General features: G+C 40.4%; 1 protein-coding gene across 1 annotated transcript in view; it reads left to right on the plus strand.

Annotated features, from left to right (window-relative positions):
• The window catches only part of TUBGCP6 (tubulin gamma complex component 6), a 34,345-nt gene extending 17,780 nt beyond the window's left edge, over positions 1–16,565 (plus strand). Inside the window, exons 17-26 of the mRNA XM_069976821.1 lie at positions 801–2,007; positions 4,029–4,090; positions 4,570–4,744; positions 5,899–6,067; positions 6,202–6,343; positions 9,168–9,362; positions 12,033–12,165; positions 13,851–14,064; positions 15,821–16,020; positions 16,405–16,565. Coding sequence (XP_069832922.1) covers positions 801–2,007; positions 4,029–4,090; positions 4,570–4,744; positions 5,899–6,067; positions 6,202–6,343; positions 9,168–9,362; positions 12,033–12,165; positions 13,851–14,064; positions 15,821–16,020; positions 16,405–16,496 — 2,589 coding nt within the window. The 3' untranslated portion in view covers positions 16,497–16,565. The remainder of the gene's footprint in view (positions 1–800; positions 2,008–4,028; positions 4,091–4,569; positions 4,745–5,898; positions 6,068–6,201; positions 6,344–9,167; positions 9,363–12,032; positions 12,166–13,850; positions 14,065–15,820; positions 16,021–16,404) is intronic.
• Positions 16,566–19,297: the final 2,732 nt, after the last annotated feature.

Consider the following 19,297-nt stretch of genomic DNA (forward strand, 5'->3'; position numbering starts at 1 on the left):
TGGCAGGATGAGACGCCTTTCTCTGTGTGAAATAAGAATAGATATAAGATTTAGGACATGTTCTCAACTGAATCTTATGAGAACAGGTGTAGATGCATTACCTTCATACAATTGTTTAGTCCTGTTATGTGTTAAAACTTAAAGAGTCACTGTCGTATTATTTTTTTTTTTTGCAGAAATCAATAGTCCAGGCGATTTTAAGAAACTTTGTAATTGGGTTTATTAGCCAAATCTGCCATTATCTGCATGTAAAAAGCCTTTTCCCAGGTCCCCCCCCCCTCCTTCCTCTTTTTCATCCACTCCAAAAAATCTGAAAATTGTGACTTGTTGCAGGAGTCGTCCCCTGTCTGCTCTAGGGAGAGGGGAGGGGGGAGGAGGAAGGAGGGAGTTAGCCGGCAGCAGAAAGCAGATAACAGAGGATTACAGGCACTGAGCTGGGTGACAGCTGTAATCTGAGCTCAGACAGGTCACTGGTGATGGTCAGAAGAGATAACGGGTGAGGGATTTGTAGATTAACTCTTTGTTGTCCTGTTTTGGTCTTTTCTTTAGCTCTCTCCATAGGAGAACAATGAAGACAGGGGGGAGAGCTTCAAACTGCTTTTTCATGATAAAAATGCATTTTTCGGATAATAAACCCAATTACAAAGTTTCTTAAAATCACCTGGACTATTGATTTCTGCAAAAAAAAATTTCACGACAGTGACACTTTAAATCTTTTCAGCAGTTTTAAATTCAGTCATGTCTTTATATATGACATATCATGTAATGATCTTTAATTATCCCTATGTTCTTTTCTTAAGACACTTGTTCCTGAAAATGTGTTATCCGACAATATGGATGGAGCAGAATTGAGAGATGAGAGTCTTATGTCTATGCAAAACATTGTAACCTCCGCTACAGTACAGAAAACTGACAGTCTACATCCCCCAGACCAGGCAGAAAGTAACACAAATTTAGATACACCAGCTTTGGAATTTGAAGATTTTCTTCCTGTACCACCCACTGAAAAACAAGATACACAGCTAGCTGGAGATCAGTCTCTTATTGACGACGCTTTACAAGATATAGGTTCTGATCTTCCAAAAACCGCTGAGAGTAAAGACTCTACAGATGCACCAAGTATGATACCTGTAAGTGAGTATGACTTTAACACAGTTTTGAAACCAGTGGCATTTACACAGATCTCTCAAGGGCACATTGACATTGGAGAGTATGTGTCCAATGTGGAGCCTAGAAGGCCACGTTGGAATGTGCATGGGCATGCATCAGATGCCAGTATTAAAGTTGGAGAATATGTTCCTGATACTGTTGTGCCCAAGTCACAACCTCGTCAGCATGGTCATTCTTCTGATTCCCACATAAATATTGGTGACTATGTGTCCGAAGTGAAGCCCGCCCGACCTCGATGGAATATTCATGGCCATATTTCTGAAGGTCATATAAAGATAGGAGACTTTGCTACTGATATAGAGGCTTCAAAGCCGAGGCAGAATGTCCACGGGCATGCATCTCAAGCCAGCATCAAGGTTGGTGAAAATGTATCTGATGTAAAACTTTCTAGACCACGGTGGAGCATCCATGGACATGTATCTGATGCCAGTATCAAGATTGGAGAGAATGTATCTGATGTTTTATCCTCTAGACCTAGGTGGAATATCCATGGACATGCTTCACAGTCTCATATACAGCTTGGAGAGCTTGTCTCTGACACTGAGCAATCTAAACCACGCTGGAGTCCCTTTGGTCATGTCTCTCAGTCAAGTATTAAAATTGGAGAATGGACACCCACAATGCACACTCAAGTGTCCCTACAGCCGAAATCTGGACCCAGTCATTTATCTGATTCTACAGTTCAGAATATGTTGTATGGGAAAAGATCAGCTTCCACCATGATTAGTGAAACCTCAGAAACAGAAGATCTTCCCTCGGAACTCATAGGGTCTCCTGACACAGTAACTGCATTGTCACCACCAAGTGTAAAAGAAAACGAAGAGATCAGTAAAGTAGGTAAGTACAATATACCATAATTGGTTGTTATTATATATGCATTTTGCATATACACAACAACAATATAGGTAAAGTGGATATATAAACACTCCACACCTGTTAAAATGCCAGGTCTTTGTCATCTAACCAAGACAAATATTTATTTAAAGGTTTGTTGCCACCTTCAGTGTGAACCATAACTATAGGAGTACAGGTTTTCTGCTGTGTACTATATTGCAGCGCCCAGTCAACAATAATTTGTATCCCCATTGGTGAATGCTACAAAGGATAAAAAAGAAAAACATCAGAATTGCTTGTATGTAGGAACCTGCTGAAATGGGGATGGGGCTTAAATTAGCCAGGATTCTATTGCAAGTTTCCCTCAGCAATAAATAGATAGAAAGGTGATTGACATGAGGTGAAGTGCATCTCCCCTCTCCATATTACACTGCCTGGCCACTGTACCTTTTTCCAGTACAATAATAACAATATTATCCCTTTATTTATATAGCTCCAACTTATTCTGCAGTGCTGTACAGAGATTAGTCACTCATATTGGTCACTGTCCCTAGTGGGGCTCACGATGATTTTTAGTGTGTGATAAAATCCTTGCAAACATTGCGGGGCATACATGCAGCTGTTATATTTGGTGGCATTTGATCCCAGGAATCCAACACTACAAAGCAACATGGTTAAAGGGGTAGTGCGGCGCTCAGAAATTATTCACAGAATAACACACATTACAAAGTTATACAACTTTGTAATGTATGTTATGTCTGTGAATCGCCCCGTTCCCCGTGTCCCACCACCCCCACCCGTGTACCCGGAAGTGTGGTGCATTATACATTACCTGATCCGTGTCGATCCGAGCTGTTCGCCGTCCGCCCGAAGAAGACGTCACTCGCTGAACATCGGAGACGGGTGTCGGCACGTGACAGGTGAGTATAGCACACCACACTTCCGGGTACATGGGTGGGGGTGGTGGGACACGGGAAAGGGGGCCATTCACAGACATAACATACATTACAAAGTTGTATAACTTTGTAATGTGTGTTAGTCTGTGAATAATTCTTTACCGCCGCACTACCCCTTTAACTTCTGTGCTCCCAACATCATAGCTATCAACCTGCTCTCCTCCATGTCCTACTGCTCTTACTGCTGCAGTTTCTTCTGGGCTCAGATGTTAGCTCCTCCTACAGGGGTGAAGCTAAATCAATGTGGATGTATAACCCCACCCACCTGATGGCTCACTGTTCGCTCACTGGCAGGAACAGGAAAAAGAAAGGGAACGCGACATCACAGGAAGTAAAGAAAGCCCAGGCAGAGTGGTCATGTGACTTAGCCTGAGAACACAGTAAGCACTCTAAATATAAAAAAAGAAAGTGTATATAGAACATACAACACTCACAGTAGTCAATGCAATGCTAGTTTATTGAAAAATCCCAGACAACCCCTTTTAAGGTGACCATATCTATGAAAAAAAATTACTTTAGATTAAGAGTTCGCTTTGTTTTTCAATTGAACTGTACTACTTATAGGTGACCTTAAGGCTATGTTACCACACAGTATTTTTTCGCAGTGTTTTGGTCAGTATTTTACGACCAAATCCAGGAGTGAATTGAAAACACGGAAAGGCTATGTTTGCAATTGAATGGATGGCTGCCATTTAATGGCAAATGCTGTTATTAAAAAACAAAACAAAAAAAAACATCCATTGTTTTGAAATATCCACTAAATTTCATCAGTGTGTAAACATAGCCTTTCTGTGTTTTCAATCCACTCCTGGTTTTGGTTGAAAAATACTGGCAAAAATATGGTGTGGGAACATAGTCTAAAGGTGGAAATTATTCTTCTCAGTCTGAATTCTTTTTGACAAAAAAATCTGTCAGGGGTGTGTCTTGTGAAAGACTAGAACCGAATGATATATATTCAGTTACCCAGGATTGCACACCAGTGTTCAAACAGCAACAAGAGTACCTTTACATACATAGCTGTGGTCATTACTCTGTACTAATATATATATATATTTTTTTTTTTCCTAGTATCAGAAAATGTAACTGACGACAGTAAACCAGCTTCTCCAGAAGCCTCAGCTGATGTACAGGTAAGAAGCTGTGCTCTAAGAACAAGATAATGGAGTTTATTCATTTCTCTCTGTTAAGGTGGCTGTAAGCCAGAATAATAGCATGCTCCTGATCACTATAACAAGACATATTCGCTATATTGTGACCCACCCATGAGGTTATTAGAGATCTCTGGGGCTGCTCTGTCCCTGCTGTGTGGCTGCCTACAGGTTCAGGGCTGTGACGTTGCAGGCCCTCCAACCTCAGCCACTTGGAAGTGTCCACACAGCAGGGATGGAGCAACATAATGCCAGCAGCGGTTATTTTAGTGCACCCCTCCTTGGGCATTTATGTAAATTTATGTCCTGCCTGGACAACCCCTTTAAGCCAAGAGTTGGAATAGAGAGGAGAACTAGAAATGTGTATGGTGCATAGTTAAATGAGACCTCATACTTGCAGCAGTGTTCTCAAACAATAAAAATGTTTTTTTGTTTTTTTTTGTCCAAATGATAATTTAAAGTGCTCACAAGGAGAATCTGATGAGAAGATGCAGGATACAGGTGACCCTTGTGATGATCAGTCAAAGGAAGAAGACAAAATGGAGGATGATGCCTGGCAGAAACAGCAAGCTTATCTAAAGACACTTGCAGACAACTATTGCCTCGAAAAATATCAAGACACCTATGACATGATGTGTAAGCGATTTTTGCAAAGTCGTAAAAGATAAAAATGCAGTTCTTTTTTTGATAGTGCTATATTCTGCTTGGTATTAGTGAATATGAATTACGAATATCTGACAATGGTTAGTATTTGTCTTTCAGAAGTCCAAACTCTTCTTAAACATGACCTGTCCAATTGGTTCTCTATATGTTCATCTACTTTTTTCTGTAGTGGGTAAACCTTTGTTCCACATTAATAATTATTGACTGATTTATTGACAGATTTATTGTGTAAGTGAAAAGCTATAATATAGTGATATAGCTTATGTATCACTTGCATGGAGCATAAATGGCGTTCTTTTGGCTACTAGGATAATAAGGGTTTGTGGAGGAACAGATTGTCCACATGTAATGAACAATTTTATCAGACAATCCAGAAGCAGGAACATGAACATTTTAGGATTCTCCACTAGTTCCAATTTACTTCATGTAATCTTGCAAGGCATAATGACTGATACCAGTTATGTCTAATTTTACTATAATGATTTAAAGGGGTAGTGCACCCAAAAAAAATTTCTTTTAAATCAACTGCTGCCATGAAGTGCCAGAGATTTGTAATTTACTTCTATTAAAAAATCTCAAGCCTTCAGCTGCTGTGTGTCCAGCAGGAAGTGGTGTTTTCTTTCCTGTCTGACACAGTGCTCTCTGTTGCTTCCTCTGTCCATGTCAGGAACTGTCCAGAGAAGGAGCAAATCCCCATAGAAAACCTCTCCTGCTCTCCAGACTGGAAATAATACCACTTCCTGCTGGGCATACAGCAGCTGATAAGTACTGGAAGGCTTGAGATTTTTTAATAGAAGTAAATTACAAATCTCTGGCACTTCATGGCAGCAGTTGATTTGAAAGATAAAATTTTTGGGGTGCACTACCCCTTTAAAAAGCCCCTTTATGTGGTGATATGTAGAGAAACAATATTTTCTTTAAACACAGCAAAATGATATTGTATTTTTAACTACCAAAATTGAATGCAAAATGAACACAGTATATGGCAAGATGGTGGAATTACTTAATGTCTTTTCACATGGTTTCAATTTTGTGTGTTAATGTCCTCTTGTCTCTTTATTTTATTGTAAGAAAAAGATAAAGAAATTAAAAAAAAGTTCCCTTTCTATTCGTTTCATGGCCTACAGCAAAGCCTCCAGTTCTCCACCTGCTTAGTCATGTAATGCCCCAAGAGTTTTCCTTTCCTGCGGACCCGGACATAGAGTCTGCTACTGACGAAACTGCTGTCCAACTCATTGAACTTCTCTCTCTGCCAGTGCTGATGAAATATTCTGTCACTGCTCCAATCATATCCAGGTGAGTTCCATAAAGAAAGCGCTCATCATTTGCATTGTCTGGTCCTAGTCTAGTCACTTAGTTGTGTATTCTTGCATTGTTATATTTTCTACATATTTTTTATTTACCACTGCAATCTGCTTTTTCTTTTTTAGCGTTTCTCTAGTGAACAAAGCTGTAGTGGATTACTATTTTGTGGAACTGAATATGGAAAAACATTTTGAGGCAATAAGACATTTTTTGTTGATGGAAGATGGAGAATTTGCTCAGTCACTTAGTGATTTGCTCTTTGAAAAGGTAATCTTTTTAATTCCTCAGTTCCTCTTGCCAACATATAAGGATCATTTTCTTTTAGAATGACTGTAAGGCTAGGTTTACAGCCTGAACTTTTACAAGTAATTTTTTTTGTATGTCATGCTTTAAGGAATCTCAGATACAGTAAATGTATTGCTTTGATGGTAGCAGATCCTGGATTGTTGCTTTTTAGTAAATACTAATGTTTTACCCATGAAATAACAAACCTGTGATGTGCTGTTACTCTGTTATTTTTTACTAGGAATTTGACTAAATAGCCAACTGAATGCTACCAGTTGAGGCATGTCCCTACGCTGTCTGACACTATCTAATCAATGCTGACAGTGCCAGGCAGTGTAGGAACAACCCTCAACATAGTAAGTTATACACTCCTTCCCCCCCCCCCCGCCCCCAATCTCACAGTTCCTGTAGCACCTCAGATACAGTCCGCCCAGTTTCATTAAAGGGGTTATCCAGGCGTAGTAAAACATGGTAGTTTTCTTCCAGAATCGGCACTACTCAGTTTGGGTGTGGGTTTTGCAGCTTGGTTCCATTTAAAGAGGATGTACCACCCGGTACATCCTCTTTAACCTGAACCGACGGATGGATCGGCGCCAGCACGGGGAATCCGGTGCCGCGGTCCTTTTTTCGGACCGCCGCCCGGTTCCCATGCATGGCGCCGTTTGATCCAGCGGTACCGGCCGGTGCTGAAGCACTGGAGGTCGGCTGGGCCGCCCCCAGTGGGAGGGAATTCCCTCCCCTGTATGACGCGGCTCGCTTAGAATGAATGGAGCCGCGTCATACAGGGGAGGGAATTCCCTCCCACTGGGGGCGGGCCGGCCGACCTCCAGTGCTTCAGCACCAGCCGGTACCGCTGGATCGAGCGACGCCGTACACGGGAACCGGGCGGCGGTCCGAAAAACAGACCACGGCACCGGCTTCCCCGTGTCGGCGCCGATCGATCCGTCGGTTCAGGTTAAATTCCTCTTTAAGGGAATTGAACTAAATTGTAATACCACACACAATATGAAACAGGCTGGTGCTGTTTTTGCTACAAAATACCTGTGTTTTTTCTAATTTTGGATAACCGCTATATAATTGAACCTTGGTCATTACTGTCATGCCGCCTGAGCCACAAGTCATCAGGACAGTTTATGGTGTTTTTTCTCTGCCCCACCAACCTTTTATTGATGGATCTCTCCTTATAACCAAACAGCTAAATATTTCATTAAAGTACTGTTGAACAGCATTGAGATGGCCAACAGACACTGGATGCAAGGTAGCAGTACTACTTCCCATTTAGAAAAGTTGCAAAAGTCAAATTGTCCAAATGTTAGTACATTTAAGTGTTAGATTTGAACACTTAAGTGATGTAGGATTCCTCAGTTGTTCTGCATTTTAAAAAGGAGCAATAGGATTTGCTTTTAGATATTTTGATCCACTGATTCACTGTTCTGACCATGTTCTGATCATGTGGCCAAAGAAGGACTGAATTTTATCCTTTATCCTTTTATGATGTAAAAAATATTGAGACTGTGTCATTCAACTGAGGTCTCAGTGATGCGGCCAGACTATATCCTAAAGAAGGCTTGTCCTCAATCGGAGGTAATATTTGTGGTCTGGGGCCAATGTGCACTGAGCAGCCCTAATTGCTGATGGCGGAAACATAATAATAATAATAATTATATATATATATATATATATATATATATATATATATATATACACACACACACACACAGTGGTACCTCGGTTCTCGAACATAATCTGTTCTGGAAGGCTGTTCCAGAACCGAGCAGTTCCCATAGGTAACATCATAAATTTGATTAATTGGTTCTTACCATATGTTTTGCTTTATAAGACACACTTTTTAGCAAGAAAATATCTTGCTAAAAAGTGCCTGCGTCTTATATTCAGGAGACAGGGCAGACACTGTCAGACCACCCTGACTCCTTCCCTGATGGTCCGGAAGGCTGCATCAGCTGTGCAGTCCTCTCCTTTCTCCTGTTGGTACTGATCAGTGAGATCAGTGCCAGGCAGGAGAGAAATTGGGAGGGGATATGCACGGCAACCTGCTGAAGGACCTTCTGTGATGTCAGTCATGTGATTAGTCACATGACTGTGACATCAGCGAAGGTCCTTCAGCTCACATTCCCGCAGGTCCTACACTAAATGGTCGCATCTAAGTACAGAGCAGCAGAGGTGTGTAGCAGAGCTGAGTGTGTAGCAGAGCTGAGTGTGTAGCAGAGCTGAGTGTGTAGCAGAGCTGAGTGTGTAGCAGAGCTGAGTGTGTAGCAGAGCTGAGTGTGTAGCAGAGCTGAGTGTGTAGCAGAGCTGAGTGTGTAGCAGAGCTGAGTGTGTAGCAGAGCTGAGTGTGTAGCAGAGCTGAGTGTGTAGCAGAGCTGAGTGTGTAGCAGAGCTGAGTGTGTAGCAGAGCTGAGTGTGTAGCAGAGCTGAGTGTGTAGCAGAGCTGAGTGTGTAGCAGAGCTGAGTGTGTAGCGCATGCAGCAGCTGTGTATGTGTAGATACAAGACACTTTCATTTTAATAAACTTTGACCCCTTCACTGCATTATCCCCTTCATGACCTTAGACCAACAGGGAAGTTTAATTAGCATAAAATATTTTTTTTCTGTTTTCAGTGGTCCAAATCAGGGGTGTGTCTTATAGACAGGTGCGTCTTATAAAGCAAAAAATATGGTGTGTGTATGTATATATATAATATATATATGCGCATATAATATATATTTCATTAGGCAGCACGTGTTTCATTAATAACAGGTTCTTTGTGTGTGTCTTTTCATTTACCTTACCCCCTTTATTTTCCAGCTTGTATCAGGTCAGACACTCAGTGAGCTGTTCACTCCTTTGGTTCTAAATTCCATATTGAACAAAGCTCTGCAGTACAGTCTACATGGGGATTCTCATCTTGCCTCCAATCTTTCCTTTGCACTTAAGTACATCCCAGAAGTGTTCACACCTACAGCACCTGATACATTAAGTTGTTTGGAATTAAGATATAAGGTAAAATAATCTACTTTTTATACAGTGTGAAGAAAGCACAAAGCGTAAATGTTGAGTGGATTGATATATAACTATGAAAAAAGATTTAGTATAACTTGTAATTTATTCATTGAAATCGCTAAACTTTCCAGGCTAAGGAATCTATTGAATGATCCTATCACTGAGTGATACCGCCCACTGGACCCCTTAACACAGAATGATCAGGGATTTCAATCAACAAGTTACTAGTTATACTGATGGCCCTGTTACACGGCCTGATACTGAGGAGCAAGCTAGTGACAACCTGTCAGGTCAGCGCTCGTTTGCTCCACATTACACACACCGAGAACGAGCAGGACGGGGAGCAGGGGGAGGGGTGGCCCATAGAAGAGAGCTGCGGTCTGCTTCCGGCGCTCCTATCAAACAGGGAGACGGCCAGCAGACCGTCTCTATTGTTATCATTGTGATAAGTCATGGTTTAAACCCTTAAGGTCAAAGCCAATTTTCGTTTTTGCGCTTTAGCTTTTTCCATTTTATCTTTAAAAGTACATAGCGCTTGCATTTTTTCACCTAGAGACTTATATGAGCGCTTATTTTTTGCGAAACCAATTGTACTTTGTAATGACAGGCATTATTTTTCCATAACATATGCTGCGAAACCGGAAAAAAAACATTTGCGCCTTCAAATTGAAAATAAAACGAATTTGTTTTGATTTCGGGGAGTTTTGCATTTACGCCGTTCGTCCTATGGTAAAACTGACTGGTTATGCATGTTCCTCAAGTCGTTACGATTACAACGATATATAACATGTATAACTTTTATATCATCTGATGGCCTGTAAAAAATTCAAACCATTGTTAACAAATATATGTTCCTTAAAATCGCTCTATTCCCAGGCTTATAGCGCTTTTATCCTTTGGTCTATGGGGCTGTGTCAGGTGTCATTTTTTGTGCCATGATGCGTTCTTTCTAACGGTACCTTGATTGCGCATATACGACTTTTTGATCACTTTTTATTACATTTTTTCTGGATTTGATGCGACCAAAAATGTGCAATTTTGCACTTTGGAATTTTTTTGCGCTGATGCCGTTTACCGTGCGAGATCAGTAATGTGATTAATAGTTCGGGTGATTACGTGCGCGGCGATACCAAATATGTTTATTTGTTTATTTATTAATTTATACTTATAAAATGGGAAAAGGGGGGTGATTTGGACTTTTATTAGGGGAGGGGATTTTTTATTAATAAAAACACTTTTTTTTTTTTACATCAACTAGAAGTCCCCCTGGGGGACTTGTATATCCACAGCAATGATCTCTCATAGAGATCAATGCTGTGTATATACACAGCAAAGATCGATGTGCTATGGCCTTTTAACCCCCTGAGGACCAAGCCCAAAATGGCACAGTGGACCACGCCAATTTTCATTTTTGCATTTCAGTTTTTCCCTCCTTCCCTTCTAAGAGCTCTAGCACTCTCAGTTTTCTATCTACAAGCCATGTAAGTGCTTGTTTTTTACAGGAATAGTTGTACTTTGTAATGGCGTCTTTCATTCTACCATAACATGTATGATTGAACCCCAAAAATATTATTTATGAAAATTATAAATAGGTAAAATTGTAAAAAAAGACTGCAATATGGTAACTTTTTGGGGGATTACTGTGTCTACGTAATGCACTATATTATGGTAAAAGCGACATGATACCATTATTCTATAGGTCAGTTCGAACACAACCGTATGCAGGTTTACACAGATTGTCTTGTGTTTTATAATATATATATATATATATATATATATATATATATATATATATATATATATATATATATTTTTTTTTTTTTTTTTATTTATTTTAGGAAATCCTTCTTTGTGCAATTAATTATTAATAAAATGGTCCTATTGTGAATCGTATAATGGTTTTTCACCTACGGGGCTGTATGGGGTGTTATTTATTTGCACCATGATCTCTAGTTTTTATTAATACCATATTTGTATAGCTCGGATGTTTTGATGTTTAAAAATTAGTTTTGATGTTTAAAATTTTTTTGTTTATAATGTAACAAAAAATGAGCAATCCTGGCACTTTTTTCCCTCTTTAACACTGTTTGCGATGACAATTGTTATATTTTAATAGAGCGAACAATTATGATCGCTACGTTATATAATGTTTGTTTAATTATTTTTATATGATTTATTTATATAATGTGAAGGGGGGGGGGGGGTGACTAAAAACATTTTAACATTTTAACTGCAGAGTGATCGGGAGCCCCGCAGTTAAACTGCGAGGGTCCTGATCAGTAAGTGATTGGAGCTGCTCCTGTCACACCTAAACGCCGTGCAGCATTTAAGGGGTTAATGACAGGCTGCAGCCTGTCATTAACGGTAAGGGCCCAGCTGCTGAATGCAGCTGGCCCCCACTTGCTATGAAGCGCGCTCCACTCCGGAGCACTCTTCATAGCTACTTAGCGACCCAGGACATAAAGTTACGTCCAGGGTTGTCTGGTGACAGACACCCATGACATAACTTTACGTCCAGGGTCGTCTAGGGGTTGAACACAAGGAGGACAAGACAAAAGTGCAAAAATGAAAACTAGCCTTGGAGGGAGAGGGTTAATAAATACAATTGAAGTTGAATCTACTATAGAAATTTGTATACATTTATGAAATTATGTTTCTGGTCTTCTGCAGGTGGATTGGCCGCTAAATATAGTCATAACAGATGCCTGCATAAACAAGTACAATAAGGTTTTCTCATTTCTCCTACAATTGAAACACATGGTTTGGACGTTGAGAGATGTGTGGTTTCATTTAAAACGGACAGGTAAAGGTCTGCCTTATATAAATGAGCTTAATTTACTTTATGAAACCTCCTATTTGTGCTATGTTTCCAGTTAGAGTTTTTAACTCCATATTCTAAAACTGAATTTTGCTGGTTTCCTATTGGGGTGTAGTAGGAGGAGCTCAAGATAACCTTTACGCCCAATTTACAGTTGTCAGATTCAGGGTTCGCCCTGAAATGCTTGTAAACCTGGAAAAAAGCTTTCTGCGTTTACAGACAGCAGAAAATTTCTGCATGGATTATTGGCACCGCTACATAAAAGACCTTTAGTGCTTGCCTCAGCATGTTTCTTATTTCTACAGACTTTATATTAAAAAGCCAAGAATGGGCACCATTTATTAACAATGAGGCTAATTTGTATGCAGATCTGTGGTGCTTAAACTGCATATTTAGCCATGTCTGGATGTCTGCTAGCAGATCCTCATATGAATGTGTGTTGGTCATAGAGATGAGCGAACCTTGAGCATGCTCAGGTCCTTCCAAACCCGAACACGATCGGCATTTGATTAGCTGCGGACGTAAAATGTGTGTACATAGCCCAATACGTTTAGACCTTTTTTATGTGAAACACCGATTTATAGGTGTTGTCTCGTGAAAAACTACTCACAGGGCCCATACACACTGAGCAATAGTGGCAGAGTTTCAAGCAGAACCCGCATCAAGGACACTGTTTGAAATTCCACATCTCCCATTGATTTAATGCGATATCTTGTACACCTCGGCTCTCCACCCAAAGAATTGACATGTCAGTTCTTTGGATGGAGAGCGGAGGTGCGCGAGAAATCCCATTAAATTAATCAGACAGTGTGAATGGGCCCTAAGGCTCTGTTCATATCTGTATCTTGACTTTTTTTCATAATGTTTTTTCTAACTGACATACAGTATTGTAAAATAAACCACAACACAAAATTGTAAAAATGTTTTTACCATTGTATGATGCGCATATAAGCGTTTTAGAAATTGTGTAAAATAAAAAAAATTACTTAATCCTCTCTGGCACATTGTAGAGGGGAAAAAGGCAGCTTTTTTCACCTAGTTAGTGAGGGGCCTGTTGTTCCAACACCGTGATTAAAATTAAAGGAGTACTCCAGACATTCATATTTTTTATATATATTACTGGGGTTGCATAGAAAATAATAGACATCCTATTCTCACCTACCACGCAGCCTCAGGGATCCTCATGTCACGTCTTCCGGTCCTCCGCCGAACGCTTTGGCCACTACTTCCAAAACCAACTCCTAACTCCTCTCAACAGTGTCAGCCTGCTCAGCCAATCACTTGCTGGCACTGTCCTGCTTCCGCCAGTGATTGGCTGTCTTGGAAGTAGCGGCCAGAGCGTGAGCTCCAAAGATGTGACAGGAGGACCTCTGAGGGAGCATGGTAGGTTAGAATAGGCTGTTTATTATTTTCTATGCAACCCCAACAATATGTAAATAAATATAAATTCTTGGGATTACCATTTTAAGGATTTATTTCGAAAAACTGGTCTTGTTGCCTGTATCAACCAATCACAGTGCACATTGGGGCATGAAATATATTTTTCCCTCTCTGGCACTTGAAGTTAGAATGTGACATTAATATTACATTTACATGAGTCCGGAATGATGAAAAAGTGGATATTAAAAAAAATAAAAGATTTGCTTATATATTTTTCTTTTCTTGCATAGCTCTAGTAAATCAAGCTTCTAGTTCGGTCCAATATCGACAACTTCAACTTTATCGCCATGAAATGCAACACTTTGTGAAGGTTATTCAGGGCTACATTGCCAACCAGATTCTGCATGTCACTTGGAGTGAATTCAGAAGTAAACTTCGTACAGTGAGCAACTTGGAGGAGATACGCAAGATGCACACAGAATACCTTAATAAGGCACTCTTTAGGTAGTAACCTCATAATCAACTAAAATAATGCAGTTTATTATTATTATTATAATACTATATCTACATATCGTGTATGATAATTTGCAGTGTTAGCGCTGTTTGCCTTTCCATAACATAGCAGCATGTGACCTCTCACAAGAATATTCTGTTCACTTTCCAGAACTTAAAGGGAATCTACCTAAGGTGCTGACAGTGTGCTGTAGCTGGCAGTCCCCTAGTGAGCATGGTGCCTTTTAGTAATTTGTCTATGCAGTGGATTATGCACAAGGGTCTCCTACTGTAATGAAGTGCCTCATTGGGAATTATTTGCACCTTTAGGCTGGGTTCACACTACGTATATTTCAGTCAGTATATGTATATTTCAGTCAGTATTGCAACCAAAACCAGGAGTGGATTAAAAACACAGAAAGGATCTGTTCACACAATGATGAAATTGAGTGGATGGCCGCCATTTAATGGCAAATATTTGCTGTTATTTTAGAACGGCTGTTGTATTGAAATAATGGCAGTTATTTACTGTTATATGGCGGCCATCCACTCAATTTCACCATTGTGTGATCAGATCCTTTCTGTGTTTTTAATCCACTCCTGGTTTTGGTTGCAATATGAGGACCACAATACTGACTGAAATATACGTAGTGTGAACCCAGCCTTAAAGTTATACAATAATGAAAAAAATATAACTAGATTTTATTTCCATCATTAAATCCCCCCCCCCCCCCCTTTGAACAACCTAAAGGATTAACAAAGTTCCTGACCCCCTGTTGTGAATTCTTTAAAGGGGTGCAGTTTTTGTTAAATAGGTTGATTTTATGGGGGTTTCTAACATATGCACCATAAAAATAAACACTTAACCTGTCACTGTCTGATCAGATGAACAAGCAGGGAGCAGCACATGGCATCATTCTTAATGTCAGTCATCTCCTTCCAAGCACCTCAAAAGACCTGTAATTGAGCTGCCTAGACTGAGATCTCTGCAAAGATAGCTGAAGCCTTTTCCGCCTCAGATGTGGAGGGGCAGTTCTGAGTTTTAATTGCCCACCTGTAATGTCAAATATATTCAGTATCACAATAACATCAGAGACACAGTGCACCTATTAGACATCATGTGCAGGGTGCAGTTTCACCCACACATGATAATTGGTACTCATACCCACCCCCTTGGATTGAGAGAAAGTAAGTGCTGGGGAGCAGAAAGCTTCAGCCATCTTCTGTTCCCTGGACAACTCCTTTTAAGTTAAAAATTAGCTGCATCCTTAAGGGGTTAAAACCGAGAGCAGTGCATATAAATACTGCTAAACTGTTAATAGGTGATCTGTAAAAGTTGCTATATGTAGATAGTTAAAGTGATACTGTCACCTCTCTTACTTTCGCTTCATTTCTTCAGGTAAGAGTGTCAACTAGGCGGGGCTTCATGTCAGTTTGGCCCCATCTCCCAGCTGTCTTGAAGCCCGCCTAGTTGACACTGTCCACCGATGAAATAGTGATTTTAGAACAGAAAGAACACAGAAATTTTTTATACAGGTGTGTGTATATATATATATATCAGTGCAGCATCTTAGCTTGTGGATGCTTCAGAGAACTACACATATCACTTTAAAGATCACGCTGTTGCAAAGAAACTAATAATTGGAAAAATAGTTGAAAGAGATGGAGATGCCCCTAGCAACCATAAGGCATTATGCTTTTTTTTTTTGCAACACAGAATTTCTATTCCAAAATCATGGCTATTTCTGGTACTCTGTGTATCTTTCAGAGGATTGCTAACTGAGAAAGCTGCTCCATTGATGAACGTCATTCACAGCATGTTCAGTCTTATTCTGAAATTCCGGACCCAGTTGATCTCTCAGTCATGGACGTGTGACAAAGATATGCAGATGGCTAGTCATCCCAACTATGGATTGATGCAGCAGTCCTATGACACCTTTAAGTATTACTCTGACTTTCTGTTTGAAGGTTAGTCTATTATTAGTTATTTCCTATAATATTAAGTCTTGCAGTTAGTATGCAGTACCCCTATGTTTTAAAGGCTATCACTATATTGGATTTGGTAGAGTTTTGTTTCTTTGTTATATTTCACCTGTCTTCATATAAAAATAATTGAAAAATGTAAATCTGGTTTGGGTTAAAAAACAAAAATTGCTATAGGGAACCGACCAGGCAAAAAAGTTGTGATTGTGTATGCAGCTGCGCTGCTTGGGCAAGAATTTGCAGCATTTGCCGAGCCCACACTTAGCTTGCCAGGTCGGTGTGGCACGGGGTATGCTGGGATTCTACACCAGCTAGTAGCTGCCTTACTATGGTATAATGAAAACCTTGTTTGCCCCTTTTGTGTTACAGTGGTGACCAAGCTTGTTAATCGAGGATATCAACCACATCTGGAAGATTTCTTATTGCGGATTAACTTCAATAACTACTACAAAGATAACTGAACAGTACAAAGATGCTTCCTGTAATATGCTATATATAAGTATAAAATAAAGATTAATTTTTTAATACAAGCTAGCATTTACCCTTGTGAATGGAAATATGCATAATTTATGAGTGATATGATGATTTACATCATATACTCATACACAGTGTTCATTATCCTGTCACAACCATCATTTAGAGTACAGGTGTCAAACTCTGGCTGTCCAGGCATGATGGGAATTGTAGTTATGCAACAATTGGAAGAAGCAGGGATCCCCAAACTATGGCATGCGGCCCCCTGAAGCTTTTTATCCGGCCCCCGCATCTTTTATTGGTGGTCAGTGAGAAGAGCGAATTGATACCAATCCAGCGCCGACAGCAGGTATCCTCCCACAGGCCAAATGCCAGTGACAGTTAAGTTGCTCATCATGCACGTCCTGCGTGACATCACTTGTCTCGGCCTGCCGCAGCAGGACGGGCTTAAGGGAACGTATGTTTACATCTTGTTTTTGGCCCCACGTCGGGCTACACGTCAGGAATCGGTGAAAAAAGGATGCTGACGTAGAGCCCGGCGTGCGCCCGACGGCCACTTTGACTTTAATGAGCAGGATATCCTGCTCATTTGCTGGACGTGCAATGCTTTTGTGCAAAAAGCAGTGTACATCCAGAAAATGAGCAGAAAGTCACATAATGACTTCGCCCTGCTCATTCAAGTCAATGTGGCAGTCGGCCGCATGTCAACATCCTTTTTTCACTGATTTCTGACGTGTAGCCCGATGTGGGGCCAAAAACGAGATGTGAACATACTGTGCTCGGCTTGCCTCACTGTCATCCTGACAGAGCTGCCTCCTCCAAGCAGAACAGATAGCACCTGGTGCGGGGAGGGACTGGGGTGCTGGTTAAGTGGGGGGAAAGTTAAGTGAGAGGGGTGGGGGGGGGGCGATTGAGGGTGGGAAGGGGGAGTAATTGGTGTAAAGAAAGAGGGATGCTTTTAATTGGGGGGGTTGTGGCATTTTGCATTGGGATTTGATTATAGTTTTTTTTTTTTTTTTTTTTTTTTTTTTTTTTAATAGTCCGGCCCTCTGACAGTCTGAGGGGCAGTGAACTGGCCCCGAGTAAAAAAGTTTGGGGGTTTAGAGCATTGCTGGATTTAAATCCATTACCATATATTGCATGCTGAATTATTGTGTGACAACGTCATATAAGGCACTCACTGTCTCTGGTTGTTCATTTCCATCCAAAACTTCCTGGAATGGTTTTCTTCAGTGGGTCACCTGTTCAGTGACTTCCCCCTACTGCAGTGACACTGTGGGGGCAGAAATTTCCATTACAATTACCGATGATGATTATACAGCTTCTCTCATAAATATACAGTAATAACGAAGCGAATCACTTCATTATTTCTGCAATCCACCTGCTTCTATTTAAGTCACTGACGCTCTCCCGGGACTGGATTCAGCTTTTCCCAGCACCTGGAGCGGAGCAGCAGTCAGTGTAAAAGGCAGCCAGCTGATAAGCAGATCAGAGATAACAAAGTGTTTCGCTTTGTTATTACAGTAAACTCGCATTTCTTTAGTTTTCATGACAGCTCAGTCTTCCTGCCTCTATAGGTCCAATAGCTAATGTGCAGGTATTTAGAGATAACCATTATTACACCATGCACCCAGCAGGAAGACTCTAGCTGTGGTGATGTGAGGTGGATATTGGGACTGATGACAGGTTTAGGCTATGTTCCCACTACGTATATTTGAGGGTGTATGTTTGAGGCTGTATAGCAACCAAAACAAGGAGTGGATTGAAAACACAGAAAGGCTCTGTTCACACAATGTTGTAATTGAGTGGATGGCTGTCATTTAACGGCAAATATGTGCTGTTATTTTAAAACAACGGCTGTTGTATTGAAATAATGGAAGTTATTTACCGTTATATGACGGCCATCCACTCAATTACAACATTATGTGAACAGAGCCTTTCTGTGTTTTCAATCCACTCCTGGTTTTGGTTGCTATGAGGACCTGACATGAGGACCAAATACAGCCTCAAATATACATAGTGTGAACCCAGCCTTAAAAAGGAGAGGATGTAGTTTGAAATCTAAAACTCAAGACGGTGGTTAATAAAAAGTCACATGGTACAGTAATGAAATTTATGGATGCAGCAGAGCTAGAATGGAACAGGATTGCCATTGTGGTGCGTCAAACAGGCTAAAAAAAAAAAAAAAAAAAAAAAAATCTTGGAGTGCTTCTTTAGCAGGAGATATGCAGCAAGGATGACCAAATGAAATCAAGAAAGGTCAAATCCTAATATTTTGCTGATTCATTTATGGAACAGCATTCCACTTCCAGTAACTATTATGAAGGAAGATGTTAAAAACACCTTTTCATTAAAACTAGATTTATTACATATGTACATTCGTCTCAAAGAAAATTTAGCCAACGTATATTTATATAACATAGTTATTTTCCAGTAATACTAAAGTCCTTTCTAAGTAACAAATATATATATATATTTATATTTATATATATTTTTTTTCTTAAGCCCTGACCACAAGGCCCAGTAAGGTACAGATGTGCTGGACAGGAAAGACAAACCTTAAAGGACTAGTGCCATGAAAACCTTTTTCCCAGTAATTGAAGCACATTACAAAGTTATATAACTCTGTAATATGCTTCAATCACCTATCTGCCTCCCTTCCCTGTCTTTTCCCCCTCCACCCCCCACCAGGAAGTGTCCTGACTCACACAGACCTGATTACTGTCGTCACCATCACCAGGCAGCTCCTTCTTGTGAGGATGAGTCATCAGCAGGAGGGCTGCTCTAG

The sequence above is a fragment of the Dendropsophus ebraccatus genome, chromosome 1 (assembly GCF_027789765.1).
Source record: "Dendropsophus ebraccatus isolate aDenEbr1 chromosome 1, aDenEbr1.pat, whole genome shotgun sequence".
In the NCBI taxonomy this organism is placed as follows: domain Eukaryota; kingdom Metazoa; phylum Chordata; class Amphibia; order Anura; family Hylidae; genus Dendropsophus; species Dendropsophus ebraccatus.